General features: G+C 38.3%; 1 protein-coding gene across 12 annotated transcripts in view; it reads right to left on the minus strand.

The window, feature by feature from the left end:
* Nucleotides 315-17,052, minus strand: part of RNF38 (ring finger protein 38) — a 129,310-nt gene continuing 112,572 nt past the window's right edge. For 11 of the 12 annotated variants that reach the window (XM_013993658.2, XM_013993657.2, XM_013993656.2 and 8 more), the window contains 6 exons: nt 16,683-16,844; nt 16,269-16,375; nt 14,448-14,532; nt 7,030-7,151; nt 5,348-5,447; nt 315-3,731 (listed from right to left, as the gene is read on the minus strand). In XM_013993658.2, coding sequence (XP_013849112.2) covers nt 3,669-3,731; nt 5,348-5,447; nt 7,030-7,151; nt 14,448-14,532; nt 16,269-16,375; nt 16,683-16,844 — 639 coding nt within the window. In that variant the 3' untranslated portion in view covers nt 315-3,668. The remainder of the gene's footprint in view (nt 3,732-5,347; nt 5,448-7,029; nt 7,152-14,447; nt 14,533-16,268; nt 16,376-16,682; nt 16,845-17,052) is intronic. The other variant, XM_013993659.2, reaches the window with a different exon arrangement.

Raw genomic sequence — 17,052 nt, forward strand, 5'->3', positions numbered from 1 at the left:
AATCCAGCTACCTGCTTATGTGTCCTCCATTGTTCAGTAAACTTATACCACATGTGTGTCTAAACTCAGCTATCTTCCTGGCCTTTTTAAAGATGTAAAATATGTACCATGTTATATATAACACTAGTTGCTTTTATATTTCCAAGTTGTTTATACAAACATAGAAACAAAATCTGAATTACAGACTAAAAATGAAATCTGGCTGTCAGTAGCTCAAGAATTCTATCTTCCTGTCAGAAGCCCGCTATACCCCTCCTTCCAAACACACATAACCCCTACCCTTCCCTAACACAGTAACATGAAACACAACCAAATGTTTTAAGTGTACATCATACATTTATTACCAACAACCCTCTCAACTCCAAAATTGGGCACAGGGATTAAAAATAAAAATTCATTGCACTACTTAGTAAAGCATTACTAGTAACTTTCATAAAAAATGTACAAACTTTGTTAAAAATTTATCAAGCCTTCAAATGATTTGGTTACAGATATTTATAATACGTACATTTAAAACTATATGTTAACTGATACAATGGAATATGATTTGAGGAAATGACTCAGCAAACAATTCCAAAATACACCCCTGTAAGCTTTCATAATCTGAAACAAACAGCAAAATGAGGTAACCGAATGTACCAACAGGGGGAAAACAGCTTTCTAATAAAGGCCTAAAGATATCTGCAAAAAACAGTCTCATCATGAGTTGGTAGATCTCATTTAAAATATTACAAGAGGACCAAATTTAAGAATCTTAACAAATCACATTTCAGAGAGTATATAAAATCTAAATACGCTTTCACATTTTCCAGATTTTGCTCAAAAAAAATCAGGACAGAAAATCTTAATGAGATCTCTGGAGGCCTTGTTTTTTGTTTTTGTTCTGTTGGGGGAAGAAGGAGGCGCTAAAAACAAAGATGATATTTCATGCAAAGGAAAAAAAAACACAGCAGAGTTAAGATGGTAAAGCCAATATTTTAGGAGGAAAGAGGAAGAAGGCAACGAACCAACATCTGCCTGCTATTTGGTTCATCCCCCAAGGTACCAACAGCTGGGTATGAATCAACTGTTCTTTCTCTTCAGCTAGCCACCAAGTTGCTCACTGTGGCTAATCTCAGCTGGTTCAGAACACATGCTTGTATGCTCCTAACACGCACTAACCACATAATAAGCAAGTCTGCACACATCTCTAAGAGCCCTATGCAAATAAAAGACATTCCCAAAGAAAGATCAGTCACAAGAGTGCAACAATTCAGGATTTTACCAAAATAGACCCTGCTGCCTCCTAAATTGCCAACTGCCTCTCAAAATTTTACTGGAAAAAGGATATTATGACAAGAATTCATCGTCAGAGGGAGGGAAAAAAGAACTACTTTTCCTAGTCATTAGTACAATGTGCCTTGTTAATTAGGTATCTATATAAATTAGAAAAAGTGCTTTACTTGCATGCTTCAATAAAATGAATACTGAGTGTAGTAGTGTTATGTTAGATCTGTACAGATATAAATTTTTTTGCAGCTATATAAAAGAGTCTATGTATAACATGGGCTTTTGCCATTTTAAACATGATTTCTTAATTAAAAAAAATAAAGATTAAACTATACGTGATTTGTAATGTAACTGATTATTATGTCAATAATTTTGGTCTTTAACACACTTTATTCATCAGGAACAGGTGGGGATGTCCTAATGATTTAAAAGTAATATGTGCATTTTACCACTGTTTAGATGTATTTCTGATGCACTGACAAATACAGGGGCAAACAGAAAGTATGCAAAATCCTATTTATATGACTAGATAGAGGCAACAGTGTCTGGAAAAGGGCAAAATTGTGCTTCTGTGTGAATTGACTTTACTGAACTCTAAGCTGTGATGAGCTTATAAAGTCTTCAAGGGAAGGCAAGTAGCATGGCAGTAACAAGTAGTTAACACTGTCTGAGTAGAAAACTGACACAGAGCCAACTGAAAGTTGAGTGAGGCTGGCAGCAAGTTATCACAGTCCTGACTGGAATTATGCAGCTTGTGCTACTGCAAACAGAGCAATGACATCAACTGCAGGAAGAGGCAGACAATGCTGAATACACTAGAAGAATGAGAGAGGAATCCAAACATTGCTGGAAAAAATGTCTTTAAACAATCAAAATTAGGCTCAATGAACCTAATAAAAAAACCCACAAAGCTATGTATTATTTTCAGATCAACTAAATGAAGGTCAATTCCTGCTTTACAGCATTATTTTTTATACAAAAATCAAATCATTTATACTGCAAGTATTCTGGACACCTGTTATATTAATTTTTTTCTCATTCAAACAAAAATCAAAAAGCAATAAAACATCAAAGCACATCAGGTCTAAGGAACTCGAGCTGTCACAGCACTTAATAAATCCTGGAAATGAGGATTTTTATGAGAAGCACATTTACTGATGGGAGAAGAACTAGACAACTTTCAGAAGTGGAGCTTGGCAGGTGAATTAATATGAACAGAAATATAGTTTACTTAAAACAATTTAGTTGCCTATGGGAGGTTGAACAAGGAACACATATCAGAATTAACAGATTTTGTTCTGGTGGAAGTAAAGGAGGTGAGACTTCATGGGACCAGTGGTATTCTTAGAAATATATTACTCAAATATCTTCAGAATAGACTACAAATCTAAACATTTAAAAAAAAAAAAATCACAAGTACTTCCGGTAAGAAGCTTACTGGAAATGTAAAGGAAAAAGTAAGAGAGTATCAACATTCAAATCATTGATTGAAATGCTAATATTGCTAACTGATGATGTATGATATTGCACCTTCTTTTTGGAAACAGCAAGTTGGAGATTTAAAAATTTGTCACAACAGAATCAAAATGTCAGGTTCATGGAGTGAGAATCTGTTACACTTTTTTCTTAAGTGACCCACTTGGGACCACCAACAAAGAGAAGGTGACAGCTGCCTGAAGCAAAGGAAGAAGGCTTTTCTCATTCCATTCATTGGGAGGGAAGGGGATGGAGTATTCAATGCTTATAAATGATGCACCCTTAGCAATCAGTGTGCAACAGCAAACACAAGGGAAAAAACCAGTGTACAGTACTAGTGCTGTTTAAATAACACACCAGATTATACATTGCAGCATAATTAAAACTACACACACATTCTTGGTACATGCTGGTATATAGGATCTCATACACACATTAGCTACCATGCCCTCACACAAGTAGTTGCACACATTCTCTCTCTCACACACAGATACATTTATCACCAACAGTCATACGCTGCATTCACTTCCACTCACAGTTTCTGAAGGCTCTATATAAGGTAGATTGCTATATCATCTGGAGCTACCACTTTTTATAAAAGCACATGCTAAAAGATCACGTCCACTGTAATCTTGCAGCAACACTCGGAATGATCACACAAAAACCAGGGAATGTTAGTGCACACACAAAATTAAGCTAAAGAAAAAGTCTTTGGAGTTCCAATCACACGGTTAGTATAACAATCCCATAATTGTGAAGACTAATTGTAAGCTTTTATAGTTGATTAAGTCACACAGTGCAAAGAAAGGTCCATTGACCCTTTTGGTAAAGGGAGGGCTGGAAGCCACACAGATTAAGTTCAATGGATAGTCCGTATATACATGTGATGAGGAACACCGAAACTATTTGTGCTTTTAGGTTGGTCATTCGGAATCCCGATGCACTTCTGAAGCATCAGCTCGGCAAATTGGGCAAGTACGATTTGCCTAGAACACAAAAGAGAAAATGTGTCTGAGTTTTGACTTATACAATGAAACATATTAAAAGCAAGGGAACAATTTTTACTTTCCACATAGTTTCTTTCCTTTAAGAAGGTATAAGGTAGGAGTTCCCGGTGGCTCAATGGGTTCAGGAACTGGCAATGTCATTGCTACAGTGAGGGTTCGAATGATCTCTGGCCCCAGGAACTTCCACATGCTGCGGGTACAGCCAAAATCAAAACAAAACAAAAAACCAAAAACCAATGATTTAATCTCTCGTTTATTTTTGTTTTAAGTACATCTTTTATTTTGAAAATCTAAAATTTTTGAAAAAAATTGTTTTAATTCCTTAGTTTGTCTTTTTAAAAATACTTAAAATCTCAGACAATAATAGTCTATGAATAATTTCTTAGTAAGTCTGTTTCAACACGTAGATAAGATTACCCATCACTAGTTTAGACAAATTTAGTAACTGGCTTAAAACTCGGGATCAACAAATGGCACAACCATTTGCTGTGTTGCTAAAATCAGAAACAGACAACCCCTGCTCTGTTACTTTCTACAACCCATTTTCCACCAAATACTCTCATTTCTACATTATGATGGCTCTCAAATCAAGTCCTTTTCTTTTCATCCAATTTCTACTATTTTTTCCTGGCTCAGAACACCCCCTTATTCCATCTTCCTGTGTCTCTCAGAAATTATCTCTATTCCATTCCGCAAACAGTGGCTGTGATCTTTCTAAACAATATCCTCCCACATTACTTTCAGGATCAAGTCCGAGCACCCAAACATTTCACAGTGACTGCAATAAGCTGGTCTCTGAAAACCCTCTTCTCTTGCCATGCTCCCTTCACACTGCAGCCATCAGCCACATGGAACTTGTGGTTTTCTGGTCATTCTCTGCTCTCACATGTCAGAGCTGTGCATTTACAACAGCTTCCTTTTTCTAAAATGTTAAGACTCTCCACCTTCAGGATTCAGTTTGGGCTAAACTGGGTACCTTAATCTGTGCTCACAGAAAACTGATTCTATTTTATTTTAACTCATCTGTCTTCCTTACCAACCATGAAGTTATCTAAGCCATTATTATCATCTCTTACTTAGAATAACCTAAAACAAAGAAACAAACCACAAAGCTAAGTTATGTTACTGCATCACATTTTTATTATGTTATTATAAAAACAGAAAATAAGAAGTCCCTGAAATAATTTCACCCTGGCATACTGTTAGAATCTGTGCACTTTGGGTTCCCCTCTCCCCATATACACAAAAGAGAAAACGGTCAGAATTACATAAAAGCATTAGAGGTTTATTTCTCATGTAAAACCTGACAAAAAAGCTCCAATAAGGTCCCTTTCTAAATTCTTAGAAGAAAGTTAGGACATACTGATTATCAAGGACAAAAACCCTATTTTAAGATTTTGTAAAATCACTCCTAATGTTGATGATTATAGTTAATTTTACTGGTCTTTTCTCTTTTCTGAAGAAATCATAGTGAAAGCTGTGTTTCAATTTTGCCTCAATTACCCTCCACCAAAACATGGACTTGACTCTACATGAAACTATGGTCAATAAAAAAGGAAATTCAATGTCACTCCCTTCAGATGCCATCACTTTACCTTAAGCCATTTGTCGACACACTTGGCATGGAACTCGTGGTTACAGGGTAAAACTCTAAGTAGCTGCCTTGACTCAAAATCACACATGCATACTACACACCTAAAAAAAAAAAAAGGCAAAAAGATTGTTCAACCATAAAGCCAAGTGGTTTCTATTTTGGTTATCAAAGCCTACAAAACTATTTATCATCTCACCTATCAAATATTATTTAAATTTTAAGACAAAAGAAATCTATCAATACCGTGAAAAGAGCATGATATTAAGATGTTTGGTAGAGTGCTTTACTGAGAGATCATCAAGAAAATTTCTGGCTTAACATCCAAGCCAGTCTTAATAGTGAAGATGCTATTCTACTCAACAAATGGTGTTGGAACAACTGAATACCCATATGCATAAGAATGAAGCTGGACCTCTATCTCAAACAATATATGAAAATTAACTCAAAAATGAAAGCGCTAAAAACTATTCTTAGAAGAAAACACAAGAATATATCTTCAGGATCTTAAAATAGGCAATAGTTTCTTAGAGGTGATACCAAAAGCATTAGAAACAACCACCCAAAAAACTAGGTAACTTCATTCAAAAAAAAAAAGTGCTTCAAAAGACAACAATCTAGAACTAAATTACAGAATGGGAGATATTTTTGAAAAAATGGTATATCTCCTAAGGGACTTGTACATATATATGTATAAGTAACTTCTATAACAATGAGGATAGCTCAATTAAAAACTGGAGAAAGAATATAAAACTTCCTTATAATTCTGGGGGGAAGGTAAAATGGTGTAGCCACTTAGGAATGAAGTGATACAAATGGTAAAACATGAAGGGACTTGAAAACATTATGCTAAGTGAAAGAAAACCAGATCCCAAAAAGTTCCTTTGTCATGCAGTGGGTCAAGGATCTGGCGTTGTCACTGCAGTGGCTCAGGTCACTACTATGGCACAGGTTTAATTCCTGGCCCAGGAACTTCTGTATGCCATGGGTATAGCCAAAAAAGAAGTAAAAGAAGCCAGATCTATAAGACCAAATATTTTATGTTTCCATATATGTGAAATATCCAGAATAGGCAAATCTATCTATAGAGATAAATGGGGGGAGGGCTGTGCTGGGGTAGAGGATTGGGGAGAAATTAAGAGTGGCTGCTAATAGGTAAGAAACTTCTTTTGGGGGAGATGAAAACGGTGTAAATTTGATTGTGATGAAGGTTGCAAAACTCCATGAATATACTAAAAACCACTGGATTGTACACTTTAAATGTGAACTGTTTCTCAGTAGAGTTGCTATAAAAAAGATAAAATAAGCACAATCTTAGAGGGAAAACCCTCAAATGTTATAGGTATGAGACTTTTCAATCTAATATAAAACACTCTGGAGTTTGAATTAAAAACCATACAATTTCTGCAGTCCAGAACAGCACTGTTCAATAGAACTGAAGTGATAGAATGCTCTACATCTACACCTTCAGACACAGAATCACCACTACTGCAACTGAAAAATTTAACTTTTAACTTTCAACAGCCCTGTGTGACTAGGAGCTACCACCTTGCCGGACAGCCCAGGCTTATGGTATGAAATAGTCATTACTTAGCTTTATCAGGTTACCTTCGACTCTCAAGCTTTTATTTCATAAAGGTGGAAAAGGAAATATAACAGAGTGATGTCAAAAAAAAATGTACTTACAAAGTCTGTTCTGACTGGTGGTTGTTAGGATTGAACCTGTAAGAAGGAAGTTGTTCAATATCTGCTTTAGTTAGTCCTCGAGGCTTGGCCTCTCCCAGTCGCTCTGCTAGGTTTAACAGGGCCTATAGAGGGAAAGGGAAACATAACTGTATCTTTCTTTAAATTTTCTATTCCAATAAATATTTTAAAAAATCTGTATTTATTATGGAAAAATATTAAATACATATAAAAGAAAAGAAATAGTTACTTTCCATATGTTCATTACCCAGGCAGAACAATTCATGGCTAATTTTATTTCCTCTCTTACTGTCCATTTCTAAACCCCAGGAAACTAAAACATGGTGTTATTTCATTGGTGAAACGGTTCTGTGTGTCTCTTTAAGACAGTCTGTCAAAGTGAGCAACTTTCACATTCTGAGCTGGATAAAATGTGTTGTGGGGGACTGTCCTGTGCACTAAGAATGTTTAGTAATATCTCTGGTCCCCACAAAAATATCTCCAGATACTGCTAAATATTCTTTAAAGGATAAAACTATATCCAAGCTGAGAAACACTACTGCCCTAAACATTAAAAGACCTTGTATTTTATTTATTTTTATTTTTTGCTTTTTAGGGCCACACCCGCGGCATATGGAAGTTCCTAGGGGTCAAACTGGAGCTGCAGCTGCCGGCCTAGAGCCATAGTCACAGCAACTCAGGATCCGAGCTGTGTCTGAGACCTATCCCACAGCTCACGGCAACGCCGGATTCTTAACCTCCTGAGCAAGGCCAGGGACCTAACTCACATCCTCATGGTTATCAGTCGGATTTGTTTCTACTGAGCCACAATGGGAACTCCCTAAGAGACTTTTTATTTTTTATTTATTTTTTTGTCTTTTTGCTATTTCTTTGGCCGCTCCTGCGGCATATGGAGGTTCCCAGGCTAGGGGTCGAATCGGAGCTGTAGCTGCCGGCCTACACCAGAGCCGCAGCAACGTGGGATCCGAGCTGCGTCTGCAACCTACACCACAGCTCACAGCAACGCCCGGATCGTTAACCCACTGAGCAAGGGCTGGGACCGAACCCGCAACCTCATGGTTCCTAGTGGATTCGTTAACCACTGCGCCACGACAGGAACTCCCTAAAAGACTTTTTAGAAGAATATAACCAGGAGTTCCTGCTGTGGCTCAGTAGTTAACGAATCCGACTAGGAACCATGAGGTTGTGGGTTCGATCCCTGGCCTTGCTCAGTGGGTTAAGGATCTGACACTGCCATGAGCTGTGGGGTAGGTTGCAGATGTGGCTCGGATCCCGAGTTGCTGTGGCTCTGGTATAGGCTGACGGCTATAGCTCCGATTAGACCCCAGCCTGGGAATCTCCATATACTGAGGGAGCAGCCCTAGAAAAGGCAAATAAATAAATAAATGAAAGAATATAACCACAATAACATCATTACACCCCCCAAATTAATCATCAAATGTCTCTGACTTTTCAATTATTTTTAAGACACTTTTTGAAGTAGTTCGTTCAAATTAGGATCCAAATAAATTCATGTATTACCACTGCATGATGTCTCAAGTATCTTTTTTTTTTTTTGTCTCTTTTTGACTTTTCTAGGGCTGCACCCTCGGCATCTGGTGGTTCCCAGGCTAGGGGTCTAATCGGAGATGTAGCTGCTGGCCTATGCCAGAGCCACAGCAATGCAGGATCTGAGCCGAGTCTGCGACCTCTATCACAGATCAAGGCAACCCTGGATCCTTAACCCACTGAGTGAGGCTAGGAATCTAACCCGCAACCTCGTGGTTCCTAGTCGGATTCATTAACCACTGAGCCATGACAGGAACTCCTCAAGCATCTTTTTTGTTCATTTTTGAAATAATACTTTTATTGATATCCATGATCATTTTAGACAATTTTTTTGGGAAAATATGTTGTTACAAGCAACAAAATAAAAATTAAATTGAACAGTTTTAACATTTCATTTTCAAACTCTTTTCTTATCATTTAATGGTTTAACAGCTTCAGAAAAAAAATTAAGTTGAATGATGAATCCCTTAAGTATATAAACTATTTTAATTTTTTAAAAATTAAAAAAATTTATCATACTTGATTTACAATGTTCTGTTAATGTATGCTATACTACAAAGTGACCCAGTTACACACACACACACACACACACACACACACACACACACACACACACACACATTGTTTTTCTCACATTATCCTCCATCATGTTCCATCACAAGTGATTAGATATAGTTCCCTGGGCTATACAGCAGGATCTCATTGCTTATCTACTACAAATGCTACAGTTTGCATCTACTAACCCTGAAGTCTCAGTCCATCCCACTCCCTCCCTCTTCCCCTTGGCAACCACAAGTCTGTTCTCCAAGTCCATGAGTTTGTTTCTTTTCTGCAGATAGATTCATTTGTGCCATATATTAGATTCCAGGTATAAGTGATATCATACGGCATTTGTCTTTCTCTTTCTGACTTAACATCACTTAGCATGAGCGTCTCCAGTTTCACCCATGTTGCCGCAAATGGCATTATTTACAGTCTCTTCAGCAAGGGTGCTGGGAAAACTGGACAGCTGCATGTAAATCAATGAAACTAGAACACACTCTCACACCATCGACAAAAATCAACTCAAAATGGCTTAAAGACTTAAGCATAAGACAAGACGCCATCAAACTCCCAGAAGAGAACATAGGCAAAACATTCTCTGACATCAACCGTACAGGTGTTTCCTTACGTCAGTCTCCCAAGGCAACAGAAATAAGAGCAAAAATAAACCAATAGGACCTAATGAAACTTACAAGCTTTTGCCCAGCAAAAATAAACCAATGGGACCTAATCAAACTTATAAGCTTTGCTATAGCAAAGGAAACCATAAAAAAATAAAAAGGGAAAAAATAGTTTCAAACAATGCAACCGACAAAGGCTTAACCTCTAAAATATACAAACAATTTACACAACTCAAAAGCAAAAAAACAACTCAATTGAAAAATGAGGAGACCCAAATAGACATTTCTCCAAAGAAGACATACAACAGGCACACGAAAAAATGCTCAACATCACTAATTATTAGAGAAACGCAGATCAAAACTACAGTGAGGTACTACTTCACACCGGTCAGAATGGCCATCATTAGTAAGTCTACAAACAACAAATGCTGGAGAAGAGTGTGGAGAAAAGGGAACCCTTCTACGCTGTTGGTGGGAATGTAAATTGGTACAATCACTATGGAAAACAGTATGGAGATACCTCAGAAAACTAAATATAGAACTACCATATAACCCAGCAATCCCACTCCTGGGCATATATCTGGACAAAACTTTCCTTGAAAAAGATACATGCACCCCTATGTGCACTGCAGCACTATTCACAATAGCCAAGACATAGGAACAATTTAAATGTCCTTTGACAGACAATGGATTAAGACAATGTGGTACATATACACAATGGAATACTACTCAGCCATAAAAAAGAGCGGGCATCTTTTTTCACTCTTATATTTTTTGTGTGTGTGTGTCTTTTTTTGCTATTTCTTGGGCCGCTCCCGAGGCATATGGAGGTTACCAGGCTAGGGGTCGAATAGGAGCTGTAGCCACTGGCCTACGCCAGAGCCACAGCAGTGCAGGATCTGAGCCACGTCTGCAACCTACACCACAGCTCACGGCAACGCCGGATCGTTAACCCACTGAGCAAGGGCAGGGACCAAACCTGCAACCTCATGGTTCCTAGTCAGATTCGTTAACCACTGCGCCACGACGGGAACTCCTACTCTTATATTTGTTAAAGAAACTAGGTCAATGGCCTGTAGAAAGTCCCAGTCTGAATTTGCTGACTGAACCTTCCAACCCGTGACTCAAGTAGTTTAACACATTCCTTGTCCCCTGTACTTTCTTTAAGTGGAAGATTTTATTATTCCCATCATAAGGCTCACCATGTCTAGTTGTCATGTTAGCACTGACGGAAAACTGCCTAGATCCATTAATTCATTAATGATGGCAAAATGTTACTATTCTATCATTCTTTCATTTATTAGATAAAATATTTCTGTATTGACTAGCTGCCTCATAGCAAACTGTACTTAATAGTATAATTTATTTAAAATAGGCAAGAGGTGAGTTCCCGCTGTGGCTCAGTGGTTAACGAATCCGGACCAGGAACCATGAGGTTGTGGGTCTGATCCCTGGCCTCACTCAGTGAGTTAAGGACCCGGTGTTGCCGTGAGCCATGATGTAGGTCAAAGACATGGCTCGAACCCTGAGTTAACTGTGGCTGGGGTGTAGGCTGGCAGCTACAGCTGCAATTAGACCTCTAGCCTGGGAACCTCCATGTGCTGCAGGTATGGCCCTAGAAAAGACAAAAAAATTAAAATAAAATAGGCAAGATAAGACCAATTAGGTTTTGTCCTATTATTTCTGAAGTATCATTATCAACTCATGGATTTTAACATAGCTAATGTGTTTCAACATACTGCAGCCATTATGCTTATTGATTTTTACATCAGTACCTTCTTTCTCCCACTTTTCAATGGCTCCAATTCTTCATTTGCTTTATCCTACAATCAGGCAGCCATATGCATGCTGCTTTCCCTCTTTTTTAAAAGGCTGTCACAGGGCTAAGAGAATAAGTACTAGGAGTTCCTGTTGTGGCTCAGCAGTAATAAACGTGGCTAGTATCCATGAGGACATGGGTTCGATCCCTGGCCTCACTCAGTAGGTTAAGGATCCAGTGTTGCCTTGAGTTGTGGTGTAGGTTGCAGACATAGCTTGGATCCCACACTGCTATGGCGTAGGCTGGCAGCTGCAGCTCCGATTCAACTCCTGGCCTGGGAACTTCCATATGCCACAGATATGGCTCTAAAAAAAAAAAAGAGAGAGAGAGAGAATAGGTAACAAAGAAATAACAATAGACAATGAGAGGAACAAATTTAATTTCCCATAATCTCAATAATCAAAGCTCTGATAGCTGTGTTTTTAATATGATGCTGCTACAACACTGGTTTTGGTATATCTTTATTTGAAGAATTGAGTCATCTAAATAAACTGCTTCTCCTTCACCATGCATGCCCTTAAGTCTTTCTAAATGCTAGAACAGATGGTAAATTGTTAAAGTGAATTGATGCTGATTAGCTATAGAATTTAGGTAAAATTTATAATATAGCTGACATTTATGTTTTATATCTCTATTTTATATTCTACAGGACACTTAGGTCAACTAACATAATTTAGGACAATTATATTCAACATGTTCATTAGGCCCTTATTAGATGGACAATAACAGGGCCCTCAACAAATTTACATGGTCTGGCAGGCAAGGTAACTAAAGGCAGGACCTCATCAGTATGTATGGTTTTAGACCTGGGAAGGGACTAGAAACACCTTTCATAGAGGTAGCAAGTTGTTAACTGGGTCTTAAAAGATGGCCATATGCAGGAAAGAAGAAAGGTCCTTAAGCAGAAGAATCAGTGGGAGTAAAGGACAAGAATGTATAGGGTAGACACAAAAAAATGGCAAGTACTCTGGACTACGTAGTACTGCTTATACCACAGAAAATCAGAAAAGCAAATTAAACTTTCTTGATTGGATTAAATTATGACTTTGCAGAAAATTAAGAGAATCAACCCAAATAATTTAGAAAGAGATTCCAAATATTTTTTGTACACTGGGATGGCACCAATGTTTTTTCCACTGATACATATATGATCTGTTTAAGAAAGAGCTATCCTTTTCAACAATATGACTTATGACTTCATTTTAGTATAGAATGCCTAAAGGATAGCCAACTCCTTTTCTTACTCCTTTGTACAAAACCAACATAAATAATGTAGAAACAAAACCAGGAAATTATTACAGCCCCCTTTTCAAGAAACCTGGGAATTGAATCAAAATGACACTGCAGTGTGATGGTATATGCAAAAAGAAAGTGACATAATAGCATTTTAAGAACTACAAAAGAATACAGCATGTGGCCTGATCAATTCCACGTGCATTTAAAAAACAGTAAGTGCTGTAAGATGGTTCTCTCCTCTCTGTTACCAGGTTCAGTTAACCTAAAACAACAACAAACAAACAAAACCTGTTCCAGTATTCATATCATATATATAATGACTGAGTGAGGCTAGGTAAGCAGCAAACAGCTGGTACCAAAACAAAGTCACACAGTCACTCACATTCAATATCATCAAATCCAAATGTGCCTTCCAACCCTTAAAGTGTCCCTCCTATTCCTAATCTCAAATAATACAACAATGCCATCATCATCTAAGTTAAATGATGTCATCTCTCTGCCCCATCATCTTTGATTTTGCCTTCTTCACATGCAGTCCTTCTGTAGCAGAGCTACTGTCATCTCTAACCACTCTCATTTATTCCTCATGCTACTAGTGCAGTTTTTGACTCTTTAAGGTAATAATCTGATGCCTAAGTGCCAAAACATTAAGTGGCTTCTTCCTTCCAAAATATTCAAAATTATATCCATTTTTTAGCAGGGCAAGAACCAGACAAGTTAAGCTTTTCAATCAAATTTCCATTTTGGGAGTTCCCTTCATGGCTTAGGAGTCAACAAACCCAACTAGGATCCATGAAGATGCGGGTCTGATCCCTGGCCTCGCTAAATGGGTTAAGGATCTGGCATTGCCGTGACCTGTGGTGTATGTTGCAGACTTGGCTCAGATTCCTGCGTTGCTGTGGCTGCAGTGTAGGCCAGCAGCTGTAGCTCTGATTCGGCCCCTAGCCTGGGAACTTCCAAATGGCGTGTATGCGGCCCTAAAAAATAAAAATTTCCATTTTCTCCCTCTAACTTTAGCCAGACTGTACACTGTTCCTCAAGAATATCCATCATTTCCCTGCCTTAACCTTAGGCATGAAAAAACTTTCCCACCCTTCAAGAAATGGCTTTAGGGAGTTCCTGTCGTGGCTCAGTGGTTAATGAACCTAAAATCCATGTGGACACAGGTTCAATCCCTGGCCTTGCTCAGTGGTTAAGGATTCGGTGCTGCCGTGAGCTGTGGTGTAGGCTGGAGACACGGCTTGGATACCCCGGTGTTGAGGACTTCCATATGACAAGGGTGTGGCCCTAAAAAGATAAAGACAAAAGACAAAAAAAAAAAAAAAAAGAAGAACTGGCTCTATCATTTCTGCTGCTGCAAACATCCCACCATAATGCACTGTTTTCTCATTTACATACTCTCACAGAAACAGTATGTAATTCTAATAGAACATCAAAGTCTGTCTTGTTATTATAACTGTGGTACATGTTGAGCTATCTTTAAGGATGAATACTTTTTTGAAACATACTTATATCTTGAAAGGTACAATGGATTTACCCAATAAATATTTAATTAGATGAGTGAGTTAGTTGGGTAGTACAATATTTTTATGCATACAAGATTCCCCAAATTAATTCACAGTTCACTTACTAACCTCGTAATTCTCTACTTCTCCATCTTCTACATCCAATTCAAAGCTGAAAGTTGGGCCCACTGCAGGTGGCACTGGGAGCATTGATCTGCCAATGAAAATAACCAACACAAGCATTGATACAAAAAGAATAGTCAGTGTTGATCAGTCATAACCCTTCAAAGAAACTGACTTGACTAGTAATAAATTATTAAAAACTGACATTAAAAATCCATGAGAACATTAGGGATGAATGGAACAAACTGTTTAAGACTTGCATAATAAAAACTGTAAAAGTACTAAGGTAAATTTCAAGAGATGAATAGAGAAATATACTGTATAAGTAGACTAGAAGACTCAATATTTGTTTTTGTTTTCTGTTTTGTCTTTTCTAGGGCCGATCCCGCGGCATATGGAGTTCCCAGGCTAGGGGTCAAATTGAAGCTGTAGCCACTGGCCTACGCCAGAGCCACAGCAACACGGGATGTGAGTCATGTGAGTCGAGCCTGCGACCTACACCACAGCTCGTGGCAACGCTGGATCCTTAACCCACTGAGCAAAGCCAGGGAACCTGCAACGTCATGGTTCCTAGTTGGATTCGTTAACCACTGAGCCACGACAGGAACTCCCCAGCACACTCTTTTTAAAAGTATAAACTGATTTGATGATTTTCAAATTTACATGGATATGCAAAAAGACTTTAAATAAAAGCATTCGAAGAACAAAGTTGAAAGGTCTATACTATCTGATTTAAAAAAAAATTTTTTTTTGGTTGTACCCATGGCATGCAGAAGTTCCTGGGCCAGGGATTGAACCCACGCCACTGCAGTGACAATGCCATATCCTTTTTTTTTTTTTTTTGCTATTTCTTTGGGCCGCTCCCGCGGCATATGGAGGTTCCCAGGCTAGGGGTTGAATCGGAGCTGTAGCCACCGGCCTACGCCAGAGCCACAGCAACACGGGATCCGAGCCGCGTCTGCAACCTACACCACAGCTCACGGCAACGCCGGATCGTTAACCCACTGAGCAAGGGCAGGGACCAAACCTGCAACCTCATGGTTCCTAGTCGGATTCATTAACCACTGTGCCACGACAGGAACTCCGATGCCATATCCTTAACCAACTGAGCCACATGGGAACTCCTACACTATTTGAAGACTTATAGTAAAGCTGTAATTATCAAAATAGGTTGATACAAGCACACAGCCCTTTTTCTTTTTTTTGGTCATTTTAAGCCTGCACATACCACATATTGAAGTTCCCAGGCTTGGGGGTGAATTGGAGCTGTAGCTGGCGGCCTACACCACAGCCACAGCAAAGAAGGTTTGAGCTTTGTCTGTGACCTACACCACATCTCATGGCAATGCTGGATCCTTAACCCACTGAGCAAGGCCAGGGACTGAACTTGAGTCCTCATGCATACTAGTTGGTTCATTTCTGCTAAGCCACAAGAGGAACTCCAGCAAAGTATTTCTAAAACACAGAAATAACCTTTTTCCCCTCTTCCCTCGAGAGAAGCAGCAGCAAAAAAAAGGCTGGATAACCAAAGAAGGTGGCAAGTGATGCCAGCTGTAATAGACACAAAAATTTTAAACTTCTTTACCTTTTGATTTGTTAAACCTATCTTCTGGTTCACAAATTTCTCTCTCCTCCCACTTCTCTCTCATCCTTGCTCTTCTCTCTCTTTCACCCTTATATGGCCCCCTATTCCAAGCACTTAACATTAGATATAAACAAATAACTAACACACTGTAAATTACACACTGCAGAGAAATGTTCATAAAGGAAAGAGAATCTCAAGAGTATGAAAATTCAAAACTCATTAAAATAAGAAAGACAACTTACAACACATAAGGTAGTAAGCTGGGATGATAAGGAGGAGGTGGTATTGGCTGCTGGGATCGATATCTACTACGTCCTGTGAGTCTTCGAGGCATAAATGGAGGATAAGGCTGTAGAGGAAACATGTTAAAACAATTTAAGATCATGCTACGTTCACAACTTTTAACTGTCAAATGAAGTTTCTTCTTTTTAAAAACCTAGAAATGTGTTACTATTCAAGTGGGATTTAATATTTCTTAAATGTTAACAGAGATGCAACAACTAGTTTAAAACTTAGGTATATTTCTAAATACAATTTTCCAAGAGACTGCAAGAATACACTTAAAATTCTAAACACTTAAAGAGTTACATCGAAACAGAATTCAAAACAAGTAAATTATCAAGGCAATAAATTAATTACAATGAATGAAAACTTACTACTCCAAAGGAAACCTCCTGATGCAAAGGATCATGTGTTAAGAACTGCAAAGGAGCTGATGGAGGTAATGTTGGGGGATGGGCTGATGGAGGGTAAGTAAAACCTCCTACAGGAAGATGTTCTCCTAAGAGTTCCACTTCATTTTCTATTCTTTGCAGAGGCTGAGGGGAGAAAAAGGCAAACTAATATACCTCCAGTGTTCAGACAGATTATGCTTTATTAGTAACAAAACTCAAAACCCTGTTAAGGTATCTTCAGGGTGATGCATTTCTTGATGTTCACATCAATCTAAATTCATACATGTGGATACACAGCCTAAAATGGTAAAATCTTAGTGCTCCCAATGAAAATTAAATAAATCTCTGAAAC

Source organism: Sus scrofa, chromosome 1 (genome assembly GCF_000003025.6).
Source record: "Sus scrofa isolate TJ Tabasco breed Duroc chromosome 1, Sscrofa11.1, whole genome shotgun sequence".
NCBI classification, from domain to species: Eukaryota; Metazoa; Chordata; class Mammalia; order Artiodactyla; family Suidae; genus Sus; species Sus scrofa.